This window comes from Xyrauchen texanus, chromosome 13 (genome assembly GCF_025860055.1).
Source record: "Xyrauchen texanus isolate HMW12.3.18 chromosome 13, RBS_HiC_50CHRs, whole genome shotgun sequence".
NCBI lineage: Eukaryota > Metazoa > Chordata > Actinopteri > Cypriniformes > Catostomidae > Xyrauchen > Xyrauchen texanus.
Window position 1 is genome coordinate 10206179 of NC_068288.1, and position 26934 is coordinate 10233112.

The 26934-nt window shown below is 39.1% G+C and overlaps 1 protein-coding gene across 2 annotated transcripts; it reads right to left on the bottom strand.

Annotated features, from left to right (window-relative positions):
• Window positions 1-1273: 1273 nt before the first annotated feature.
• On the bottom strand, window positions 1274-26298 carry LOC127653583 (fidgetin). 2 transcript variants are annotated; one of them, XR_007971832.1, is made up of 4 exons: window positions 26151-26298; window positions 25238-25425; window positions 5989-7636; window positions 1274-5539 (listed from the first exon to the last, which is right to left on the bottom strand). XR_007971832.1 is itself a non-coding variant. In XM_052140301.1 (3 exons), exons 2-3 carry the CDS (start codon window positions 25266-25268, stop codon window positions 6429-6431), a joined length of 1239 nt encoding a protein of 412 aa, XP_051996261.1. In that variant the 5' UTR covers window positions 25269-25425; window positions 26151-26298; the 3' UTR covers window positions 1274-6428. The 2 variants fall into 2 exon arrangements, 1 of the variants encoding a protein (XP_051996261.1); XM_052140301.1 differs by having other exon boundaries at window positions 1274-7636.
• Between the last annotated feature and the right edge of the window lie 636 nt (window positions 26299-26934).

Here is a 26934-nt window from a genome sequence, read left to right on the forward strand (position 1 = left end):
GCAGTGGCGAGCTCATCTGCTCCGAGCTCCAGAGGATAGGCAGGCTGGCTGTGAGACGAGCCGCTGTTGCCTCAAGCACAGACGGGAGTCAACGAGCATGCCGGAGGGTGGGTGGTCCGAGGGGGGGTACCCGACGGAGCCGCACCCGCTGCCATCCCAGATCGCTTCCAGCGCCACTCGCACCGTCCTCAATCCCGTGGGAAGGAGGAGCAATGCGGGGGGCGGCTGGAGTGGCTTGCTTTCGGTTCAAAGCGAGCCACGACCGCAACGTTGCCATGGTCATGCCCTCGCAGTGAGAGCATGAACCATCCACAAACGCAGCCTCGGTGTGATCGCTACCCAGACACACGAGACAACACCTGTGGCCGTCTGAAGCGGAGAGCACTCTACCGCATCAAGGCACTATACAGGGGTGGAAGGGCATCTTTATAAAGACACGTACTAAAAAGGACGTTCAACGCCGCTGTGTATTGCTCTTTTAGAGAAAATCACTCTTTTAGAGGAAATGACTCTTTTAAATAACTCTCTTAGAGTTTGGGTTTCTGCACTGTCGAAGCGCCCAGGGACAATTGCTCTGCCATGCAAAGAAGGAGAAATCGCTGCTGTAATGCGCCGTCAATCCAACAGCATGCAGAGCGTCAGAGGAATACAGGAACTGGTGTGATCTCACACAAACAGCATGCACAACCATCGGCTCCGAAGAAATTTTCTGAATTAGCTCTAGTATTTCCTCGCCTTTATACCCGTATGTCCGGGGGCGGGGTATGCAAATACTAGCTGCCAACTTCTCATTGGCCTTTTTTCATAGATCAGAGGTATATTCGGTGCTCAAGAGAGACCCCTAGTGTCGCTTCTCCGACTCAACGCGAAGAGAGCGACAGACGGGGAACCCAAAACATCACATTAGAAAGTGAAGTGTGATTGATTTAATATGTCAATCAGACATTTTATATTTGAATACGTTTTTGGCCAGAATAAGATGATAGAAATGAGGAAGATTACAGCATTACAGTTTTTGTCTAGTTGAGACAGAAGAGAGTACTGGCCTGCTCATTTTAAATCAAGTTATTTTAAATATTTATGCATCATATTTACCATTAAGGATGTCCCCAAGAGTTATAGGAAGAATTTTGTTCCCAAAGTGTAGTCACACACACACATGTTGTGTTTCCATGTTTTATGGGGACTTTCCATAGACATAATGGTTTTTATACTGTACAAACTTTATATTCTATCCCCTAAACCTAACCCTACCCCTAAACCTCACAGAAAACTTTCTGCATTTTTAAATTTTCAAAAAACATAATTTAGTATGATTTATAAGCTGTTTTCCTCATGGGGACCGACAAAATGTCCCCACAAGGTCAAAAATTTCGGGTTTTACTATCCTTATGGGGACATTTGGTCCCCACAAAGTGATAAATACACGCTCACACATACACACACACAGTGTTTCAGATCCATTGAATAAAGCAAACAATATGGCCTTAAGATAAACATATTTATTTTGCAAATTGTTTACAATACCCCAAAATCATGAAAACAAACACAATAGTCAACTGAAAATATTGCAACATACCTTCATACACTTTTTGTTTGACTGAAGTGAACTCAGAACTCTAAATGTTCTAATTGTGTCTCTAGACCGTAAGTGTATTTTATAAATTGAGAACACACTAAAAAAAGTTTTGAAATGCAGAAAAAACTATTTACCCAGTGAAACATTATGTGCACTTGTAATGCCCCTTTAACACCAATTCCAGCACTCTGAAAAAGAAAACACAGCTGTCAAATGGAAATCATGGTTTTTAACAAAACTACATGGTTTAGAGTTTAGTGCACAATTACTGCAAACTCCAAAACATTACAGGATTTCAGAGGTTTTTGGTTTCTGGCTATGTCTGTGGTACTACACCTTTAAAGCTTGTGATGTCATTTTCATAGTCCATTTTCCCCATTCTCACCTCCACTGACTGAACTGAGTGTCTCCAATACTTCAGTGTGGTTATGTCACATGGTACAGAAGGTTCTGTAGTCCTTTAAAGGTGCACTCAGTACTTCTTCTTCATGTTGCGTTTTAAAGAAAATTAAATATGCAAAATATGTTTAATTATGCACACTCACTTGAAATGAAGAATCCAGTCATATCAGAACCTTATTTTATTTGGGTAACCCCCCAATTACCAGACACTTTCACCCTCGCTTCTCTACAATGGCATCGGTAACTAAATGATCGCTTTTGCATAATGATACATCCACATGACTATAGGACACCTGCCATATAAGCCAGTACACATAAACAAAAAAACTGGGTGCACCTTTAACACTGCTTTTTACTTCCATGGAATGATACATCTCAGGGAATGATCAAGGTTTGGGTAAATCCAAGACAGATTGTTTGTTAAAAATGTCAAACTAATGAATCCTTTATTGGAAAGCAGCTGAAGTAGTGTCAACAGCTCTGCTCCAAAACCTAGAGAGCTGCCTTGCTGCCTACAAAGGTAGCTTCCTTTAAAGGCAGCATCTTAACTGTCATGAAACCTTAGAAGTGAATGATTTAAAATTTTCTTCATAGGCTGCAATGCCGTTGACGATTGCTAACACATACCACAAGAGCTCCTTATGTGAAGCACACACGAGACTACACTAACACTCAAGGTTGAGAATGACATTGGCATGTTGCTCAACAACGTGATCCTTTAATGAGCACAAAATGCTGTTCACTGCATCCAAAAAAACAAAATTGGGTGAAATAGTAACATTTGAATTAATTGGAGATAAATTGATTAAAATGTTTTGATAGTTTGTAGAATTTATAATTCCTTAGGCACAAAGGATACATCGAAGCAGCCTTAGAATTTGGGCAAAAATGACATATCAGCATACTGTTGCTGCCTTGTGTTTTGAAACAGTCTTCACATTGAAAGCGCACCTAGATGCCTCAAATTGTCTAGGTAGGCAGCTCACTTGGTTTTTTGAACGGAGCTATTGTGCTTAATTTTTCAGAGGTCTACAAAGTTTTACATAGAGTGCTACAGACTATTACGTTTGGAGTGAAAATATCTACTGAACACATGTGGGAGAAAAAGAAAACAAGTCACTCAGTGCCAACCCCTAAAAACAATTTTAAACAAGGTAACAAATGGTTCGATCAGCACCTGATCTGATACTGATAGTTTAACATCCTCCTAAGTTGCTATATGTTCAAGACACAAACAGAAAAGCTGCAGGCTGAAACAGAAAACTTAAACAATAATACAAAAAAACCATTCCCTTCAAATGAAAGCAGTACAAACACATGTTGTTGGAGAAACATTTATCTTTAAAAATAAAGAAATATAAATGGCACTTTTGGTAAATGGTTGGTAAATGTTATGGTACAGTATGCCTGTGCTTTCATATAGAACATGTTGAATGTGTGTAGGTGTTTGAGGGAAAGAGTACTTGTGTGTCTTAATCACTAAAAATTATACAATAACTTACATAACTCACATTTTAATTTTAAAGTTTGCTATCAACGGGAAAGTTCTGAGCTAACTGAGTATGTGATAACAGTTTATATCACAGAAACAATACAGTGATGTGTCCCATTGCAGAGCAAGATTCATCATCAAGATTGAGGTCTGCTTCATTAGGTTCAGCAGGGCAAATTCAATTTGGTTCAATTAAATTCAATTTCGACCCGGTAGATCTTAAAGCAGCCATTTCAAGGAATTCCTTCCATTTGTCTCTTAGAATTAAGTCAATTTACCCTCCTGAATTGGAACTGCACAGAAATAAATTCACCTCAAATGTTTTCACACAAAGGGAGTCGTTTTGGCAGAGCATTTCCTTGTGAGTAGGCTCCCACATTGCTGCTTTGGTAATTTACTTTTTATTAATAAGTCTGATATCTTAATTCCCTTTGGTAGCATTAACAAATACAGAGAAAGGAAGTAAACACAAACATTTGTAGTGAGGTCAGCCAAACAAATTTCCATTGCTTGGGATGAAGTAAACTCAACATTATTTTTTACAAAACTTTAAGTGAAGACAAAGATGCAAAGTCATGTGCTCTCTCTCTCTCTCTCTCTCTCTCTTCTTTCTCACTGAGCATTCTCACACTACTGTAGGCCCTGTAGTTTTATTTTTGGTTGTAAAACTGAATATATATGTAAGTCTTTTTCCCAAGCAGGCTCATTCCATCTCAGGAAGTAGCCTGAATAGTCAGAATTCTATTTGTTTTATACCAGTAGTACATAATATATGTTTCCCAAATAGTAACATTAAGGTTTCCTTACTTTCCACAATAGTCTTTTACATATCCATATTACATTACATAGTCTATTACACATTTTACATTTGTTGTAATTGTGTGGACGCTGTAGTTTCTGTGCTACTAGCTGCACCAAATGGATTTGCAAAAATAACTAAATAGGTACTGTACTAGTGCTTGCCGTGGCAAAAAAGTGCTGCCACAATGTCCCACCAAGGGTCTCAGTACATTTTCCCAAGTCAAAAGAGATCACCGCCAGGTCTCTGCAATGTTCCTGCGCTAAGCTATAGCTGGGGCCACAAAAAGGCCTACAAAGGGCCTCAGTATAATGCCTCCAGTCAAACAACACCATCCCATGGTCTCTATGATGTTCTAGTGCCATGATAAGTCTAGGGCCCATGGGTTTACAGTACTACTCCAAACAAGCTCACTTCCACATCTATAGTATGTACTTGTGCAGAGATATGGCCCGAGGCCCACAGGGACCTCAGTACACTGCCTCGATTCAAATGAGCTCACCCTCATGTCTCTATGATGTTCTGATGATGAGATGTGGCTGGGTCATGTTACTATATGGTTGCTAGTGTCTGGCTAGGCAGTTGCTAGGGAGTTACTGAATGACTGCTTGCAAGCCAGAGTTATATGGATATATTTCCAAGTCTCTACGACATTCTGATTCAGAGATATTTTCACTTTGATAACTTTCCATTGTTAAGTCTATGGATTTTTTTTTTCCAAACACCCAATCATTTATCTCAAAACACTGCACAATTTGAGCCATTATCCATGTCTGTAGCACAAAAGGTGCAGGATGAGGTAGGTGCCAAATGTACAAAAGAAGAAAAATTGTGTGACGCTCAGAGCAATAGTAATAAGTGTTAAATCAAGCACCACTAATGAATGTTTACAAACAGGATTCCTAAACACGGCAGTCTTCCATTGGTCTGCAAACAGGTAGCCCCACCTACAACTCATGACATAAGCTCAGCCAATGTTGTCATGTTTGGCTGCTCAGAAAGGTGCCACAGTATTTATTCTTTTCCACATATGAATAATTACGTACAGCTGTCTGTGCACAGCAAGTAAAGAAGTGGTATTTTAAAAGTATTTTAATTTCACATCTTGATTTGTGCCCTGCGATGGACTGGCGACCTGTCCAGGGTGTCCCCCGCCTTTCGCCCAATGTTAGCTGGGATAGGCTCCAGCCCCCCGCGACCCTGTGCACAGGATAAGCGGTTGACGATGAATGGATGGATGGATGGATCTTGATTTGTGAAAATAATCCTAGGGCAAAATATATGTGTCATCTTATTAAATGCAGTGTAAGTGCAAACAGATTAACTAACAGAAAGAGTGTTATTTGCTTGTTTTTGACCACCTGGTTCACTGAAGTTTATTAAATTGGGCTCTTTTCTAAGGAAGATGTGTGAAAACACCTTCTTTCTACTAAACACACACGCAGGCATGCACGCACACACACACACACACACACACACACACACACACAAACACATACACACGCATAAACACACACATTTATCTGACAAGCACTTTCCTGAGATTTTAACACTCACTCACGCACACAACATTTTTTTAAATGGCCAGGATTTGTCAATTCTCCTGTAGAAATGGGGGAACTGGATTCACAATTAAAGCTCACCACATAAATAACCATTTTAAAGCCACAAACACACATACATCCACAGAATGAACACCATGGCAATATAGTCTACCGTAGCTAGAGTCTAACTGCTGCATCTGTTACTGCGGTTCCTTGCCTCCATTGGCAGCCACAACACATCCGTTATAAATTCCATTGCTATACTCTCCCATCTTAGAAATATGTGTCGGTCCTGGAGAATATACCAGTCTGGGCCATCTAAATGAGGAGGTCAGTTCTTGCAATCTTGAAATGATTTATTAGGCTTACTGTTCACATTCCAGGTAGGGGAAAGGAGAAACGCACCTCCTGTCATTTAGAGCACCTCTTCAGAACAACTCCCTACCTAAACTCCCAGACAGAATTCCCCTGCTGCAGCTGTGCTTTGAAGACCTTGACCTGAGCCCCTACAATTTGGCTCTGAGCAAGTCCCTCACTTCTAACTCCGGTACACAAAGGGGATCTCTCACACTTCACAAACTCAAGTACTGGGGTGGAGTGTGAGCCTGGGGGTCAACAGGGTGTGCTTGTGTCAGTGGAGAGATGTTGGTGAGATGTGACAACAGAAGTTGAGGTAGTGGGGAAGTGCTGTCCAGATGTACCATTGTTCTGTCCAATCATGGCTTCTGTGAGAGACTCCAAGCTGCTAAGAGAGTCTCCATGATTGGCTGCCTTGAATGATGAAGATGATGTGATATCTGCTGATTGGCGGAATCTGGTATCCTTGTCCAATGTGCCATCCCCTGATGGCCTGTAAAGGGGGCTTCCTTCAGAACTAGAGTCAGAATTAGAGTTCCCACCAAAATCAAATTCCTCAAACACTCCAATCTCTCCCTGGGTTGATGGGTAATAGGCCTTCGGAAGGCTAGACGCACTTGGAGCATCACTTTCAGAGACACTACCTCTAAGACTGGTGGCTGGATATGAGTATCCCATAGATGGAAGAGGTTTTGGAGGAGTTATGCCTGTTGGAAGGTATGCCGAGGGAGGTGGAGGAGGGCTGTAACCAGCAGGAAGGACAGCATGCGAAGGGTACCGAGAATTTGGGTAACTGTATGGAGCAAGGTTAGGCGAAGTGTTAGAACTGTAGGTTGGAACCAGACTAGAATGGGAAGGGGTGGGGTGGAAGAAAGAGCCACCGTATGTGCCTACAGGTTGCAGGTAAGAAGCACTATAGGGTGTGCTGCTGTATTCCTGGTTGCTGGACTGACTGTTACAACTTCTGCAGGAGAAACAAGGGTCTGAAAGACTCCCACTGCCTATAACCGGTGTGTTACACACACTCACAGATACGTCTGACACACTTAACGGCGCTTTAGGGAGAAGTTCAGGTACACAACCCAATGGAGTATACACACTATCCAACCATGGCTCTGTCTCTACCTTCTGTCCATTAAGAAGAGGAGGGATGTTATTCACAACACCTGGTCCACTAACGCTAACGGAAATGGCAGCATCTGGATATCCAATAAGTCCACTATCACAGGGTAGATCCAGAATGGCAGAATATCTCTCTGCATACCTCTTGAGCAGGTTAGATGCAGTCAGTGCAGAAATGTCGTCGTTTGCCCATGAATGCTGGAATGCTGCAGCCGAGGATGAACCTAGCCTTGGATCTCTAAGAGCTTCGATCTTGTGCCCTGGTGAACGGGTGGTGGAGGTGATGTCATAGTGTTGCTTCGCCCACTGTGACTGCTCAGGGCTCCACTGCATTGTCACGCCTGCCAAAGAAATATAAAAATAAACAATTACAAAACAAAAATGTTTGTACATCGAATCAAACCAGCATGATCTCATGAAAATTACAAGACTGTGGTAATAATTATATTTCATAATTCATTACATGTATCGCAGAAGTTCTGAGGTGAAACATCCACTGTGTGGCGCTAAAAGCGAGCTAAATGTTCTCCTGAACACAAAAGGTTTTAAGGTAAATGCTCTATCGAGTTTTAAATCGACAAAACCAACATCCCTAGCCTAAACCTAAACATATCTGAAAGTGTCATACAAAAAAAGGAGATCTTAAAAATGCAATTGCTGAAGGCTTAATCCACCGTTTTACTTGTGATTAGTATGAAAGTGAAAACAAGTTGTTGTCGCATTTCTGGTGCATATTTCAACAGGAACTAACTAAAGATAATGAAGAGATGCAAAAGCAACTTGACTACCTAAGTAACTATACTTGCAGGGAGAACTTTCGTTCAGTGGGTTTCCCGGAGTAAGTTGAACAGCCAAGTTCAACAGACTTTGTGAAGACGCTATTACTGGAGATATTTGGCACTGAGGCTTTTGATATGGAATTAAGTGTGGATAGAGCTCACCATTCTTCTGCTACGAAGCCTCCGCCGGGGGTAAGACCAAGGCCGTTAATTGTCCGCATGCACAACTACAGAGTATGTGAGCTAACACTATGGCTAGCCAGCCAACATCGAGGGCCAATTCTATATCAGGGCAACCAGATACACTTCTTCCCAGATGTCAGCCCTGAAGTGGCATGGCTCCGCTCTTCTTTTAATGAAGCGAAGCACAGACTCCATGCAGCTGACATCTCCTTCCGTCTTTACCACCCAGCCCATCTGGTCTTCACTAACAACAACGAGAAGGTGACCTTCACGGTTCCAGGGAAAGCCATTGCCTTTATGGACAAGCACTTCACTGTCACATAATACTAGCTGTAGGAGATTACTCATTATAGATGAGTAATTATAACGCACTTTTGTACTTCAGACAATTCTGTTGGACGATTGTTTGCACCTATAATTTACAAGTGTTGGTAATAGAACATTATTGTTTTTGTTCTTCAAAATCAGCAGTGGCAACGTTATACAGGTCTGTTGCTATTTACCACTAATTTTTCTTTTGTTTTGCTTTTAAAGGAAGGGTAGTCTAACCTATATTTTGAAAGGGATTGCTGGCTGGCCAGCTACCTTACATTTTCTGATAACTTTATTAACTATGTTTCGCCAGCCCTAAGGATTATAAATGGTACTGGCGACTGTGGTATGTTACTACAACACCCCACCCTTTTTTTCTTATTCTGGTATAACTGAGTTTTTTTTTCAAGAATTGCATGTTAAATTGATGTTACAACACACTGCTAAGCCTGGAACTACATTTCCCAGAGATCCTTTCATCTCAACTTTACCGCATTACGGCTCAACAGACATGGCGGTGTGGCTCAGATACTTTATCTCACTCATGGGCACACTCTAAACTTAGAGACACTTGATGTTATTATATAAATGAAAGATTATTTTTGATTAATACTGCCTTAACCACTGTTCATATTTAGCATCACATTTTTTAATTCCGACTTAAACTTAGTTTGCTTTATTTGCTAGATTGTTCATATCTAAGGTAGGAATGCAATCTCTCTGCATGACACATACGCACAGGCATACAGGTATAGGTTCTTTTGGGAAGGGTTACATTACCTCAGTTGGGGAGCTGGAGTATAAATATTGTAGCAAAATATGTTTTATTGTCAATAGATATTCTTTACGTCCTTACTGTCTTTGTACTTGTATTTTATTTGACTTTTTTTGCCCCTTCTTCCTCTTTTTCTTTCTCTTATCCTTTCCCATTGGAAGAACCAAATGAATGAAATAGGTTCTAAATTATGTCTAGCAACTCATCCCACCAAGATATTTCCCTTAACTTGGTGAGTTGCATTCTTAAAGGAATCAGTAATGTTAACAAAAGAAATAGGATATATAAACACCTTTCAATTTTAGATACTGGGATAACCTTTCTCCAAGACACTCATCTTTCTACTTCAGACCATTTTAAACTTAAACATGGATGGTTGGGCAGCTTTTACATTCTAATTTTTATTTAAAAAATCATAGGAATTGCCATTCTTATCCACACTTATCCCTTCTTTGTGTCTCACAGTACCCCTGATCCTAATGGGTGGTTTGTACTGGTCTCTGGTCTACTTTACAATACCTATGTAACTTTTCTCAATATCTATTCCCCAAACTGGGATGATGACTCATTTTTCAACTCACTACTGAATTTGGACTCGCATAAATTAATAATGGGAGGGGATTTTAATTTAGTTACAGTATAAACCCTGACCTTGACCATTTTTCCAAAAAGCCTTATTCTCTGTCTAAATCTGCTAAAGATTTGTAATATTTTCTGGAAACCCATAATTATATTGATCCATGGTGCTTCAAATTCCCCAACTCCAGAACTTGTTTTTTCTTTTCCTCAGTTCATAAGTCTTTTTATTGTATAGATTATTTTTTTTGTTGACTCATTCCTGCTTAGCTCTGTGAAAAATGTTGAATATCAAAGTATTGTTCTGATCATGCCCCATTGAAACTTGGACTTTTTCCCCCAAATACTACTTGGAGCAGGTTCTGGAATTTAAACCCCTTCTCCTTTCTGACTTTGTAAATTTCGTGTCCCAACAGACTGATTTGTTTACTCAATGTAACCCTGAGTCTCCTCTAATTCAACTCATTGGGAGGCATTTCAAGAATTTTCCGTGGCCAGATTATCTTTTACACAGCTCACAGAAATAAAACTAAGACACTTAAAATCTATAACCTTACTTTATCAATCTTCTAAAACAACATGCAAATTTCAATTAATCTGTTACCCGAACTTCATAAGACGCATTTCACTCTTCAAACAGAATTTGATTTATTGACCATGCAGAAGGCTGAGGAGTTGCTACTCAGATCCCATTGTAGGTTTTATGAGGACGGCGATAAACAAAACATAAAGTATGCTTTGTTTATCGCTGCCCTCATTTATGCTTTGTTTATCGCTGTCCTCGTAAAACCTACGATGGGATTTGATTTCTCAGCTTCAGCAACAAGCTGACTCACATACAATTAATGCCTTAAAGACAACTGCAGGCCAAATAACCTCAGACAATAATCTTATTAATGACCAAATTAAATGATTTATTAAACACTTTATAACTCTGAATCTAAACTGGACCCCTTGCTTTTTGTTACTTTTTTGTGTCACTGAAGATCCCACAGATTAACCATACCATTAGCTCTGACCTTGAGCAAACTCTCTCGGCAGTGGAAATAGAGGTAGCGATAGTCTCCATCCATGAAGAGCGGCAAAGCGCCTGGCCCAGATGGATTCCCACATGAATTTTATAAGCAATTTGCAACTAAACTCATCCCCCTTTTGCATTCATTGTATTGTGAATCATCTGAAAAAGGCACACTTCCCTCTACATTAATTATGGCTTTCATCTCTCTATTACTGAAGAAAGGGAAAGGCCCTCTCTATTGCTCCTCATATAGACCAATAAGCCTTCTTAACGTAGATTTAAAAATTCTTTCTACAGTGTTAAGACTCTGACTTGAAAAAAATACTTCCCTCCATCATTTCGACTGATCAATCCAGCTTTATTTGAGGAAGATAAGCCTCAGCTAATATACGCCATTTGTTAAATATTGCATATGCAACTCCTGTATCTTCCCTTCTTGTAGCAATTATTGCGCTTGATGCAGAAAAACTTTTGATCGTGTTGAATGGGATTTTCTATTCTTTACATTATGAAGGTGCACAAAGTTCTTGCTCATGTCATCTTAGACTTACACTGACACCTAGTGGCCTGGATACAGCATCATTCAAACGGAATAGTTTTCAGTTACTGATGCCAATGTAAAAACTTCACAATTCACAGTCAGCCAAGATTACTTTAATCAATGAGTGAAAGTTTCAAATAACAGGATGGTTACTGAGATTAAGCGAGTAGTATTTGGCTGGTCATATGAGTCTAACATGGCAGCCCCCATGTGCAGACCCTCTTCATGTAGAATAAATAGTTTTTATAAGGTAACTGATATGACTGGAGTATTTATTTTAATGTGAGTGGTAATGATTTCCTACAAAATTACAATTAATTTCTTAAGGAGTACAGATTTTTTAATAAGGGAAAAATACTTGTTTTTCGGTAGGCTCTACAGGATTTATGACTACATTCATTCTTTGAGGACACCCTCTTTAAGTATCCAAAAGTCTCATTGGGAAGAGGAAATGGATCTTGACCTCTCAGAAAAGAGCTGGGATGCTGTTCAATTGCATTCATTCATCGTCACTTTGCGCACACATTGGCATTATCTAATTTAAGGATGCACACCGGCTCTATTATTCAATGGCTCCGGCTCTATTATTATGGATGTTGTGGAGCAGCTTCTGTATGCCCCACCCCCAGGTAGTGATGCCCTATGTTTGCCTATGTCAAGAAATGGTCTTGGCTATGTGGTTACTTTTAGCTGCAAATGTACAATTAGGGAATTTGGAGCACTTTAACTCCGAACAAAACTCAAGGACAAATGTTGACTCTGAGAACGAGAGGGAATTTGTGTATAACAAGGACAGAAACGCTCTGAAGACACTATATCATGAGCCGCGCGCATACTAAGACATGTTTCATATTCTTTTCCTTTTTTAAATTTTATTGAATTTTTTTTTCTTTTTACTGTTTATTCTCATATCTTGTTCTTAATTGGTTTTATGTATCTTGTTTTTCTTTATGTAAAGCACTTTGAATTACCATTGTGTATGAAATGTGCTATATAAATAAACTTGCCTTGCCTATGTGTAGTACAGTACAGACAGAACAGATTGGCTATTATAATGCTCTGCACCGTATCATGAGTATCACTTGTGCTTGGAATAAGTGTAATACACCACAGAGAACAGAGATTTGTACATACAGTAAGAGCAGCGAGCAGCATTTGCAGACTATTTAATTAAATCGCTGCCCTTGCAGTTTGATAATCGCACTAGGACATTTCGTGATTACGATTAAACAAATAGCCCTAGTGGATTTGCAAAGCCTTGAGAATTAGAAAGAGTCCAATGTTATGCTGGAACTCAGTAAACAATATAAAACAAATAAAGAGACATATATTCCATTTTACAGCAGAAGGATATTGATTTTGGACTGAAGGAGCACAATTTGCATGTTCTATCCATCTCAGTTAAAAACTGCCCAATTACATTCAATTCTATCAAGCGGCAAATCCCCCTGATCAATACATGCAACTTGAGGTCAGTCAGTGTGATCTCATGGGAAAAGGCTGGACTTACTGCAAACACACACGCTCACACTCCCTCACACACACACACAAGTGGTAGAAAACCGGTGCCACACTTCTCAAAAACACTTTAACCAAGTAATTTGAAAGTCACCCATTAAACTCATTATATGAGCTATAACTTTTGACTGTTTTACACCTAAAGGACAAAGTTACATTTATGTTTTTACCAGACACTTTTGTTACCAAAACAGATTACAGGGTATGAATCAGCTAAGACCAGCTCATGACCATCTTGGACCAGCTATAAACCAGCTACCATATTCCAAAATAACTTGAAGTTGTAAGACCATTTTAGGAGGTTGTTATGATGTTTTGAGTGGCTGCTAGGGCATTGCTAAGCATCTGTTAAGCGGTTGCTAGGGAGTTCTACTTAGGTTGTTCAGGGTTAATATGTTAGGATGATGCTCTGAATGCTTGTCCAGGCATCGGTGGTGGTTACTAGGGTGTTCTGGGTTGTTGCTAGGAAGTTGCTAGGGTGTTCTTGGTGATTGCTTGGGCATTGCTATACAATCACAAATTTAATATGATATGCTGTATATAAACTGATCAGCCACAACATTAAAACCACTGAAAGGTGAAGTGAATAACATTTATTATCTCATTACAATAGCACCTGTCAAGAGGTGGGATATACCATATTAGGCAGCAAGTGATCAGTCACTTCATGAATTTCATGTGTTGGAAGCAGGAAAAATGGGAAAGTGTGAGGATCAGAGCAACTTTGACATGGGCCAAATTGATATGGCTAGACAACTTGGTCAGAGCATCTCCAAAACGGCTGGTCTTGTGGGGTGTTCCCATTATGCAGTGGTTAGTACCTACCAAAAGTGGTCCAAGGAAGGACATCCGGTGAACCGGCAACAACTGTCATGGTCGCACAAGGCTCTTTGATGAGCGTGGGGAGCAAAGGCTAGCCCATCTGGTCTGATCCCACAGAAGAGCTACTGTAGCACAAATTGCTGAAAGACGTAATGCTGGCCATGATAGGAAGGTGTCAGAACACACAGTGCATCGCAGCTTGTTGCGTATGGGGGCTGCAGAGCCGCAGACTGGTCAGAGTGCCCAGGCTGACCCCTGTCCTAAAGCAGCTACAAAGGGCACGTGAGTGTCAGAACTGGACCAGAACTGGACCATGGAGCAATGGAAGAAGATGGCCTCTGGGCAATGTTCTGCTTGGAAACCTTGGGTCCTGACATTCATGTGGATGTTACTTTGACACATACTACCTACCTAAACATTGTTGCAGACCACGTAGACCCCTTCATGGCAACGGTATTCCCTGATGGCAGTGGCCTCTTTCAGCAGGATAATGTTACGTGTCACACTGCAAACATTGTTCAGGAATGGGTTGAGGAACATGAAAAAGTGTTCAATGTGTTGACTTGGCCTCCAAATTCCCCAGATCTCAATCCAGTTGAGCATCTATGGGATGTGCTGGACCAACAAGTCTGATCCATGGAGGCCATCCCTCGCAACTTACAGGATCTGCTGCTAACGTCTTGGTGTCAGATACCACAGGACATATTCAGAGGTCTTGAGGAGTCCATGCCTCGACAGGTCAGAGCTGTTTTGGCGGCACGAAAGTGGACCAACGTGAAATAAGAAGGTGGTATTAATGGTGTGGCTGATCAGTTTATATGTATATACTACAGCTGTCAATCAATTCAAAATGTTCATAGAATTAATTACAAGAAATGCCGATTAATTCATTGAACTCATCACAATTAATCACATATTGACCTGTTTGTCCACATGTGATGTCACAGTATGACCTCACCGCCATGTTTGTGACCAATATTCCATATACCTTCATTGTGATGCACTGTAAGATGCGAAAAAAACTTTCTTCAGGAGTTAAATTAAGCTCTTATATTCATACAGATGGGATCAACACAGACTTTTTTTTTAATACTGTGACTAAATCAGACCAGAAAACAACACAAAAACCTTTGTAACTTCTGAATGAGAGATGTTTATGGTGCTGTACTGGTGGGCGTGTGTACTCGCCGGTCACACATCAGACTCGCCTGCGTCCATGGATGAATCGTGGATAAAATATATTTATATGTCCACGAAAGGTCAATTTGGTAATATCTGTGCTATCTTCAGACCTGTATGAACTTTTCCTGAGACTTGGCATGGAACAAAAGCAATTTTTGATGTTTTTCTTGATGTTGTTTTTCCAAAGTCATTCCATTCACCGCCATTGTTTCCTCCTGCTGATGGTCACAACTATGGCAGCTGCAGGGAAAAGTGCCGTCACCGAATAAAAATATTTGCTGGGAAAGGAACTCAAATAACAATAATTTAATATATAATAATTATAAATATAATACATTTTATAAACATACTAATTCAGATAATTTAAATGCATTAGATTATTGTGGCAGATGAGTAATGCATTGAAAAGACAATATAAAATGTGTCTTTAGAAGGCCATATATTGATTATTTCCATATTATTCAACATAACCCATTGGCTTAAAATTCACAACAAATCAATTTGCAATTGAATTTGTCAGTCTGTTCATTACAGATTTATTATAATGGCTTTTCTAGGGACGCATCAATGTACACGTGTTAGATCTCACATTGGTTGCATCGCATTAATTTTATAAGTCATTCTATCAATTTAATTTGAAACTCCATTCGGAATTGGCTCTGTCTAGTGCTTTCTCTAATGTCAAGCAAGCTAGTGTGTGGCTTGTTGTCTGTACAGCTGCACGTTGCTAAACAACTGGAGTTTTGCTTACTGCCCTCTGCTGAAAACAGTGGTACTTCAAGCATGAATTACTCTGATGGTAGGAATATTCCTTATTACTGTCCGGGGACATGATTAATTGCGTTCATTTTGTTAGCACTTTATATTTTTATATAGTTAATCGTACTGAATTAATGTGTTAAATCGACAGTCCTAATATATATGATACAAATAAAAAAGTATACAATCTATTGTGTGAATGTAAGCACATTTTAGGCAGTGTTTTGGTGGTTGCTAGGGTGTTCTAGGTTGTTGCTTGTTGTGAGTTGCTAGGGTGTTTTGAGTTTTTGCTTGGTGGTTGTAGCTAAGCTATTAGGATGTAGCTAGGGTGCTCTTAACGGTTGTCAGGGCATTGCTAGGTGGTTACTAGTGTGTTCTAGCTTGTTGTTAGGGAGTTGCTATGGTGTTCTGGGTTGTTGCTAGTTATTTGTAAGGATGCTAGGGTTCTTTGAAAGGTGGTTAGGTCATTGATAGGTAATTCCTAGATACTGTAGGTGCTCTGGGTGGTTGTTTACTTGCAATGTCAAAAGTACATCCCCAAGTTTCTATGATATTTTGTTTCCTAGAAATGGCTATAGTCATCCCTTCATTTTTTGCCTGTTTTATTAAACTTGGAAGGATTTTTCACTTGTTTTATTGTCTGCCAGGCACAAGTCTAGTGATTAGATTAGAAAAGTAATAGCACACATAAAAGCATTAGTAATTGTAATAGCATTCATAACTGTCCAGAATTAGTATGTGTTTACGTGGGTTTGTTAAAATCCCAAACCCTAAATGAACAATAGCAAGCACCACTAATTAGGACTAGCCAAGAATATAAAACAACCTCACATGATGAAAGCACTGTGTAAAATATAGCCTCAATTAGAAACCACATCATGCAAACCTCTTGAGATGTGTGTAGCGATTTCCTGTCTCAACCTAAAGCAGCTAATGAAGGGTTCTTTATACTGTATGAATTACATACTAACATCCACCAACTCACTGACTGTTCTACAAGAAAAATGTAAAGTACCATCCAACATGATGAAAGTGATTTATTTAAAGGTGCACTCACAATTTTTTTGTTATATTGGCTGATATTGGACTAATAAAACAGGTTTTATTAGGCTACTGATGTGGCTGGAGAAATTATTTTGAAAGTACTATTGATATCTTTGCGAACTTTTTAATGGTGCACCAGTGGGTGGTTTTATCTACATTACAGTACAAAATCTGTTGTGGTTTTCTCTTGAGTGTTAAACCCACGACGTCTAAAGACAAAAGCGATGTGTTGTAAAGTCTAATATTAGCTATGGTTTGCTGGAATGTTCTCTCAAATGCTGTCTTTACGTTTCGGGTTTATTGCACAGAACTACCTGGACAATCCCATTAGCCGCAAAGCTGCTGATCTGATGTTTGTGTACCTCTGTGTGTATAAGAGAAAGAGAGTGTGTGTTGGTGCTTTAGAGAATGACTTTCTGTTGTTCCAATATACCCCCTGGCCATAAATTCTCTGGAGAAGGCCCATCACAGTAGAAACACACCCACACAGTTACAGCAATGTGCCATACTTTAAAGAAAGATTTTTTACTGGCTGGTTTTAGAGGAAGATATTCATTAGCTTATTGGTGCTGTAGTGTCTCTTTAAACAATACATATGTTCATGCTCGTGTGTGTGTGTGTGTGTGCAACTGTGCGTGCGTGTGTTCTTCATGTTCTAATATTGGTAAAAGAGCAACAAATTTAAAGGGATTGTTCACCAAAATTGAAAATTCTCGAATCATTTCTCACCTCCATGTCATCCCAGATGTGTATGGCTTACTTTCTTCTGCTGACAAAGATTCTTAGAAGAATATCTCATTTCTGTTGGTTCTTACAATGCAAGTGAATGGTGGCCAAAACACTGAAAGTCCAAAAAGCACATAAAGACAGCATAAAAGTAATCCATATGACTCCAATGTTTAAATCCTTATCTTCTAAATAAACAGAAACTAATTGATAGGTGTGGGTGAGAAACAGATAAATATTTAAGTCCTTTTTTACTATAAATCTCCACCTTTTACCAGCCCCAACAAGTTGGGTGGTGATATGCACGAAAATGCGAATCGCCAAAAAAAAGATTTATAGTAAAAAGGACATCAATATTTATCTGTTTTTTACCCACACAATACGCTTCTGAAGACATGGATTTTACCACTCGAGTCTCATGGATTACTTTTATGCTGCCTTTATGTGCTTTTGGCCTTCAGAGTTTTGGTCACCTTTCAATTGCATTGTATGTACCTCAATGATACGGTATATATACGGTATATATAAATATTATAAATCAGTGATGGACCTATAGTATATGGACATATTCTAAATAGCTTTGTGTTCTGCAGAAGAAAGTCCTACACATCTGTGATGGCATGAGGGTGAGTAAATGATGAGAGAATTTTCATTTTTGAGTGAACTATCCCTTTAACACCACACAAAGAAAAAAGGAGGATAAACTAGCACAAATGTCATTGGTTCTCACGTGACCAATTATGTTATGCCAGGTTTGAATGTGCTCAAGTGTAAATAAGATTTGATAGCTAGAGTGGAGGGGAAGATGATCAGTGAATAATAACAAAATTTCAGTCTGTTCCTCACACAAAGCTAGCATATGGCTTTAGACTTAGTTTCCACACATTTTGACTAATATATTTCTATGACCTTTCCAGTTATCCATGATTACAGATAAGGATTATAAAAATAATTTTATAGCGATTACACATAGAAAGAACAATTTTCATCTGATTAAATATTTTAGAGCTGAGAGTAACTGGGTGTTTAACTTGCCACTTTCAGCACTGTGCACTTCTAGACAGTTAGTCTTGTTCAAATATTTCTCACACTCTCTCTAGTTTGTGGCTTTTATTCTAATAACTTGCATCATAAGAGATTAACATGGGAACTTCAGAAGACTTAGAATATATTACAGAAGGCATGCATGCAGGTTTGAAAGTTATTAGGGTGAATGACAGAATTTTCATTTTAAGGTGAACAATTCTTATATACTATTCTTCTATTTGTACTCTCCTCTATTCTCTAGACACCAGCCAAATACTGCATCGCCCGCAACACAGTGCTGCATAGATCAAGATCATATTAACCATCTAAAAATAAAACAGAAAATAAATTGAATACAAAACTATACTCTCTTCTACTGGACACAAAGGCCATGATTTTTAGCGTGTGTGTGTGTGTGTGTGTGTGTGTGTGTGTGTGTGTGTGTGTGTGTGTGTGTGTGTGTGTGTGTGAGTGCATGCGTGCGTGTGTGTGTTAGCTTGTGTGAACAGTTCTCCTGTTGTGTCATGCTGTTTGACCATTGTGAGAGTGGCAGGGTGGAAGCCCTCTAATTCTTCTTTAATGTGAATGAGCCATTCACTCTCAATGTCCTCTCTTCAAAACGCCTGACTTTCTGCCCTGGCCTGCTGAGTGCTGCAATAGAGAGAAGGAGAGAGAGAGAGAGAGAAATAGAGGGGGAGAAAGAAAGAGAGGTGGAGTGATAGCGAGAAGAATGACAGAGCGTAGCCTCTACAGCTAAAGGTTTATGAAAGTCACATCTAAGACAGAAACCAAACTTTTGTTTTGTAAAGTGAAAAGTGGCAAGGGACATGTTTGGTTGGTTGCCTGAAAGTTATTATGAAGCCTTCATAATTAGGGTTATTGTGTTCTTTGTTTGTTATCTTTAAATTAGAAACATCACTGAGAACGTTTACATGCACATTCTATGTTTAACAATGTCTGTGGTCATGTAAACCCAATAAATGGCGTTCCTTTATCTGTGTAAGGACATAAACGGCTTAAGAATAAACCTGTCGACACGGGTAGATTTTTGCCCATTACAGCGATTTCACGCAGCATGTAAACACCTTTATCCGAATTCTCACTGGCTCATCCAATGTGCGCAAGTGCTGAGTGCATGTCTCTTCACGGTTTGATGCCAAAAGCAGAGAATAACGTGATTATTTGAAATGTCATGACAGATTTCTTGCTTTGTCTGATTTTTCAAATAAGCTGATTTTTGGGAGTAACCAGCATATTGGTGTGCATGTAAACAAGCTCATCTCCTTCAAAAACAGGTAGACACTATGCAACAGAATGGCACAGAACATGGGTCTAAAAGTGGACCTATTTTAAAGATACCTTAAAAATTCAATAAAAATGCTCAGGATGTGAGACGCACAAAAAACAGAATGAGGGCGGCTGTAGCAGCCATGCTTTAAAAGGTGATGAATCTAAAGATAACATTTTTCAATAGAAAATTATGATTTTATTTAGGTCCATTACATTTTTGGGTTTTCAACATTGTGACATTATACTGTTTTAGTACCCAAATCTCATTACCACAATAAAAAAAGAGATGACATTATGATATTCTCATACCACAATGTGAAAAAAATGATATATTATTAGCATTGTAAAGTAGCAGTACTCACTTGGTACTGCCTTTCATTTTCGCTGATTTAATAATCATTGTGCAACAGCAACTATGACTGTAATACAGTTAAAACATGACTTTTATGGTAATGAGGATCAACACTTAAAAGAATGAATAGTGAAAGTAAATTGTCCAGACATGTTACAGTAATGAGAATTGCCAATGTCCTGAAAATAATCAATATCACAATGCCAAAAGCTAAATGGCCCAAAATGTAGGCTTCATTCCCCGTCTGTCGCTCACTTCGACGTTGTGTCAAAGAAGCGATACTAGGGGTCTCTCTTGAGAGCCTCGCGCATCTCTGAACTTGAGAGAAGACCAATGAGAAATTGGCAGACAGAATTTGCATGTCCCGCCCCCGGATATACGGGTATAAAAGGAGGGAAATGCGTCTTGTCATTCAGGTTTTTACCCTGAGGAGCCGAGAATGAGGTTCGGCCATAACAGTGGCTCGGTTCCGGACACAACGTCTCGTTCCCTCAATCAGGGAACGGAGGTTACAATAGTAACCTAGACAGTTGTGTGCCAAGGCGACAGACTGCGTCAGACTGCACGTACCCTTCCCCAATGCCCCATTAAATTGTCATAAACTTTTTAGGTTCCCTGAACCCCAAAAAGGGGGAACAAAGCGACGTGCTTTGCATGGGAGCAGGACCACTGATATATTATCAGTTTATGTGAACTGTTGTGTGTATTAGTGTTAGCTTATCAAATAAATAAGTTAAAAAATAATTTTATGTAAACTACATCATTAATCATCTCTTTGGATTAGTTGTTGCATGAGTCACACAAACATCATTACAAGTGACTGTAAAGTGTAAAGTAACTGTACAATGAAAAGGTTTAAAGAGAACCTCTTCTTTGCAATACTAGTTGAATCTTAATCCGAAAGAACATTTGAGTGAGTAATGTCATTTAAACATTCTTTATGCAGAAAAATCTGACACATTCAATCTAAGACAGACAAGGCAAACCCCATCACTTCCTTCCTCTTTCTTTCCTTTGCTCCCCTCCCTCGCTCCCTCTTCTGCAGATTGACAATTTAAAACCTTCATAAAAGACATAGCAAGGGCTTAAATCACTTTCATATCTCTCTAAATGAGAGTCGAACGCCTCGCATGTCAATGACCAATTCAATTCCACATGCCATTTTCCTCTGCTAATTAACACAGTACCGTGTTCATTTAGAGACACAATACAGAGCACTGGGCTGGGGCAGGCTGGGCGGCCACACACCGTCTGCTGCTGACATCACTTATGCGAACACACACACTCAAACTGGTGGTTCTGCATAATAGGGATAGAGAGAATGTGTGTGTATCAGACAGGAGAGGGGATTAAGTATGAGGGAGAAACTGTGCGAGAGTCTACATTGGTGTCAATGACATAGAGAGAAGCTGTCTTAACCAGCCTGATCTCATGAACATTAAGTGACCGTGGCAACATTTTTGCAAAATACATGCTTCATTATAGTTTGCCTGCAGTTTCCCAGTGAAATGTTCAGAGAGGACACCAAAAGCAAGTGAAATTGTGTTGTAATCAGACAAGGTTTTTAAGGTGAATATTAGGAGGTTTTAATGAGTAAAACATAACTCCCTAACCTAAAACATTCATCTAAATCTAGACAATAGTGTCCTAAAATCAAATGATAGGTAGACACTAAACAGACATTCTTACCCTAAACCAACATCTAAACCTAACCGATAATTTCACATGATTTCTGAAGGAACCACATCATATTGTGTCACTTCTACGACTCTTTCGCTCTTGTGTAAGTTTGTGTACTTGGGTTTGCTCGAATCGTCGACTTCCGAGTACAAAATCCAAAACGCTAATCACATTGGAATAAGTGTGTAAATGTTGGTGAGTCTGTAATACAAGTGTTAAACTGTATAGTTTTTCAAATTATGCATTATAGTAAAAGTTTTTGATATCATAACATCGTAGTGTGTGAGTAATAGTGTGAAAAATACGTGTTTATATAGTCATAATCAGCAACTGTAGCAGTGATTTGTGTGAAAGTGAATAAAACGCACAGTTGTTGTAGCACCTCTAGTGTTAATTTCACCAGGAAAGTGTGATGAAACGTAGAACACAGCACGAAAAAGTCAGTTAGCAAAATTTAGTTTTCTTTGAGACTAGGTTGGAGTTAACCCCATATGGCAGAAGTAAGAGTACTGTAGTATGGTAGTATACAGGGCCGTAGCATGGTATTCTGGGCCCCCTGACTCTATATTACTCTGGGCCCCTTTCCTATTAAAAAAAGAACATTTATAATATGTTGTGGGCCCCCTGGAACTGTGTGCCCCAAGAATCATTACCACCTTTCACCCCACTAGCTACGGCCCTGGTAGTATGCCATTCTGAACTTGGCCAGTCATACAAACTCTTTCCTATGTTACTAATACTTAATGTCTTTAGATGTTAACACTTTAGTCACACTTTGCCCTGTGAAACAAAATATCACAAAAAGATCAGTATTTTTAAGGTTTCAAATGATTAAACAATAAACATACTGTTCAAAATTAAGACAAAAAAGTATTTGGACACGTTCTGGTTGTCAAACGTTAGTAGTGCACATCTGTAGTTAATGTGGTGCACTACACTTGGGGCTATAGGACACCTGGCTCAGACTAGTGAAGTTAGTTCTGAGAAAAGGTCTAACAGAGGTGCAAATTCCACTTGTTATCTTTTAAAGTGTGACTTAAGCATCCAAAAATGTCCAAATAATTTTTGGTGGCCAATGCTCTATGTACCAAGAAAACGTTCATTTACACAGACTGTAAAGTGCACATAGGTAAAGGGGTTTGGAATGACATGAGGGTGAGTAAACAATGACAGAATGCTCATTTTCAGGTGAACTAACAGAGAATGAAACAATAAAGCAGCTTTTCACACAGAAGAATCAAAGCACCCTCAGAGCCACCTTCGATACTGGGGGTGAGGAACTGGTATATTCCAGGGTATTTTAATATATGCTGCATTGCATCTTTACAAGGAATTTGGAGGCAGCACAGAATTTCCTCAGAGCAGCCTTAAAGGAAAAGTTAAAAAATAAAAATTGCCATTACTCCCAAATATCATTTGCACTTCTGTACAAATTATAAATGGTGTCTTTGGGCACGCCACTCCACGTTTAACATCATTGATGCCATTGGTTATCGAGTCAATATTTATTTGTGAATATTTGTGGATGAGAACATTATCAGTGAATAACACCTTGATTTTCAATTTTCAGTCTTTTGTTGCTATTTTACACTTACTGCACATAGCCTCTGCCAAATCTTTTTTATTTTAGTATTGATTTTCAAGGCAAGTAGTAGTCCCTTTCAAGGCAAGTCAGTCCATTTAGAGGCCATCTTTGGAATGCTCCTGGGCAAGCTGGGCATCTATTTTTCTATGTAAACAAGTGGCATAAATATACAGCTCCTTGAATGGGGAAAGGCCGAAATCTCCAAAACAGTTAGTCAAGATTATGATCAAAGAACGTATTTTAAATCTGCAGGAAATTCTGCCAATGCTTGTATCATGAATTGTGCTTCTTTACCTCAGATTATGCAACAACAAAAAACGCTATTTGCCTTTCTTATCTAGCTAATTCGCATGCGTGTTCTCGAGTTGATTGGCAGGCGATTTCTGTATCTTAAAGGTGTTTGGCTCTTTTACCTATAAGGATACATCTACATCCATTGGCAGTTTGATGGACAATTTCTCCCATTCATTTTAATAGAAGAGGCCCTTCTCTGCAAAATAGTCTCTGGTACCAGTAGGTACTGTTGACATTCCTAAAATGCTTTATGTCCTTTTTAGAGCTTGACATTTAAAATCATTATGCATTTCTGTTGTATGGAAAAGAGCTAATTGGACATTCTTCCCAAAATATATTTGTGTGAAAAACAAAACAACAATGCTGGGTTTGAACAGCATGGGTAAATGATAACATTTTATTCATTTTTGGCTTTGTAAAGGCTTTGTAGACACTAGCACATTTTTGGCTTTGTCAAAAAGAAGGAAGGAAAGACAGAGAGGAGAGAAAGAAGAGAGATATATAATAAATGAGATACTTGCGCGTTCGATATACATGACTGTGTTATCTGTTGCTCTCCTGCCATTATACACATAAATCTCAGAAAAGCCTCTGCCTTACATTGATTGATGACTCTGACACACACACACACACACACACACACACACACACACACACACACACACACACACACACAGGACTAGAAGAAAACAGAAGATGTCACTCAGCGATTAATGTTGTTCATATGAAAGTATTTACATCCACTCCTCATTCACAACTACCCATCAAACTTCTGATATATTTATTATGTGTAGTGTGTGATTGGCTCGCACGTTCACACGGACAAACACTACAGACGAGGCGAAAGCAATCTGCACTGCCTGAATTAGAGCGAGACAGGCAGACAAAGGCAGAAAGAGAAAATGGGAGGACTGATATATTGGAAATTAAGTGTTGTCATTTCGCAACACATCTGAGTCCAAATTATGCACATCTGATCTAACCAACCGCCGCGCCGCGAGATCACGGCTGATTTCCCGCCATAATTCCAGCGGCGGGCCTTTATTACGCGCTCGTGCTGCATTCGCACTGACCGCGAGCGCCCGACCGGAGATACAGCGCTATTGCCGCTACATGATTGCGGTCTGTAACCTCCAATCTCAACTCTCTTTCCCCTGACGCGAGCCAGGAAAATACTACCATAGCGCTGAAGATCAATCTGCGTCCTACACGACCAGTATGAATGAAATATCCAAATGAGAAACAGATCGGAAAAGCGCTTAAATAGGAACTATATATAAATAAAAAGTGAATCCAGTACAGTATACATTACCACTGAAACAAATAACTAGATGCAATCAATGATAACCCTCTTTAATAATGCATAAGCATGCTGATATATATTTATAAATGCAATAATAAAAAAAATATTTTACAAACATAATATGAAATCCGCTACTATCGCAAGCATTTCACAATTAAATTGAGAAATATCACCTACCATACACACCGCTGATCATATTGCTTGACATCAGCAAGGTGATGGAGAGACAGAACGGCACGGAGTGTAATATTGTTCACTTCAAAGATGTCCACAACTTGTAGAAAAATACTTCTTCAGTGCATGCAAGAACTTGCCCCGCATTTAACGTAAATGCAAACGAAGTCTTCTGCCACAGGAACCACAAACTGTGTAGAAAGAGAGCAAGGGAGAGATGAAATTTGAGATGATTTTTTTAAGCAGCAAAATATGTGTTTGCATATTTTATAGACCTAATTCCATATACAAAGCTTAAGAAATTGATAATTAATTGTAATTGTTATTTGTTTCACTTCCTCTTGTGTTCTTTGCTTTTTAAAGATGATAGATTTAGGCTACCAGTTTCATATTTATTTTTCTTGTTAAATAAATACATATTTAATAAAATAAAATAAATTGCATTTGATTTAAATATTATTAAAAAATATATATATATTTGCACATTCTGTATATAAACGGACTCTACTGACGCGTTGGCAATGTTGTTCTCTAATAGTCATACAAATAAAAAATAAAAAGCTTCAATAATAAGAGCGGTGAAGAGTTCTGAAGATCATATAGGCGCATTGGATTGTGCTGATAGGTGAGAATGTCTCTGTCACTCTCGTCTGGACACGCGATACACATACGGATCAATGCTGTTCATCATAAAACTCTCCTTCAATTACAAAAGTTCTTGTCTTGTGCTCAAACTGCCATCAATTCATGGTGTTCAGAACACAAAAGAGGATAAACTGCGCCCGCTCTGTTTTCCTCGGGCCTGTGTCCGAGTGTCCGAGCGAGCTGTCCGTGCAGTGTCATGGCCTCTCTCTCCGCTACAAACGGACAGCTGGTGGACACAAACAAAGTGAAAGATTTACCTGAACAGATTTACCTGAGATGCGGGTTACTCCGAGTCGGTGATGTTCTGGAATGCTTCCAAGTTGAGGTTGGAGAGACTGACCAGCATAGAAATACTGACCACATCTACTGCCATGTTGGAATTCCAGAAGCTCACGCCAGCTGCCGAAATGAACGCGGAGAAGATTCGTCCCTACTGCGCATGCGTGCTGCGAGAAGACTCTGAGTCCCCTCTCTCTCTCTCTCTCTCTCTCTCTCTCTCTCTCTCTCTCTCTCTCTCTCTCGTGTACACAGTATATAATTTCAAAACACGGCTAGCGGATTGAAACATACTTTGGGGATCAACATAAATAAATAAAATAATGTAATTTATTTAATATAATATTTAATTTAATTTAATATAATTCCTATAATTTATCAGTTGCAAGAGACAACTTGCTAATTGTTGTGCACACAGTGGCTATAGAGCTCAATTCAAACTGCAAGTCAAGACGGATTGAAAACCCAGTCCATAATGTAATAGATAGAGTAACACTCTACATTAGTTCTCCCTTTGTTAAGGGTTTATAAAATGGGTTTATTAATCACTAATAAGTTATATACAATCGCAATGTAAATCCTTGATATACAATTATAACAATATGAATAAGAAGGGCGACTTTTATACTTGTCAAATAGGGAGAGTTTGAACTTAAAGTTATAAATGCTTAATAAATACACTTATTTATATTTACATGAATCAAAAACATAAATGCCCTAATTGATGATTTATATACATCACAATACAGAAAAAAGATGATTAAAGTGAGATTAAGTGA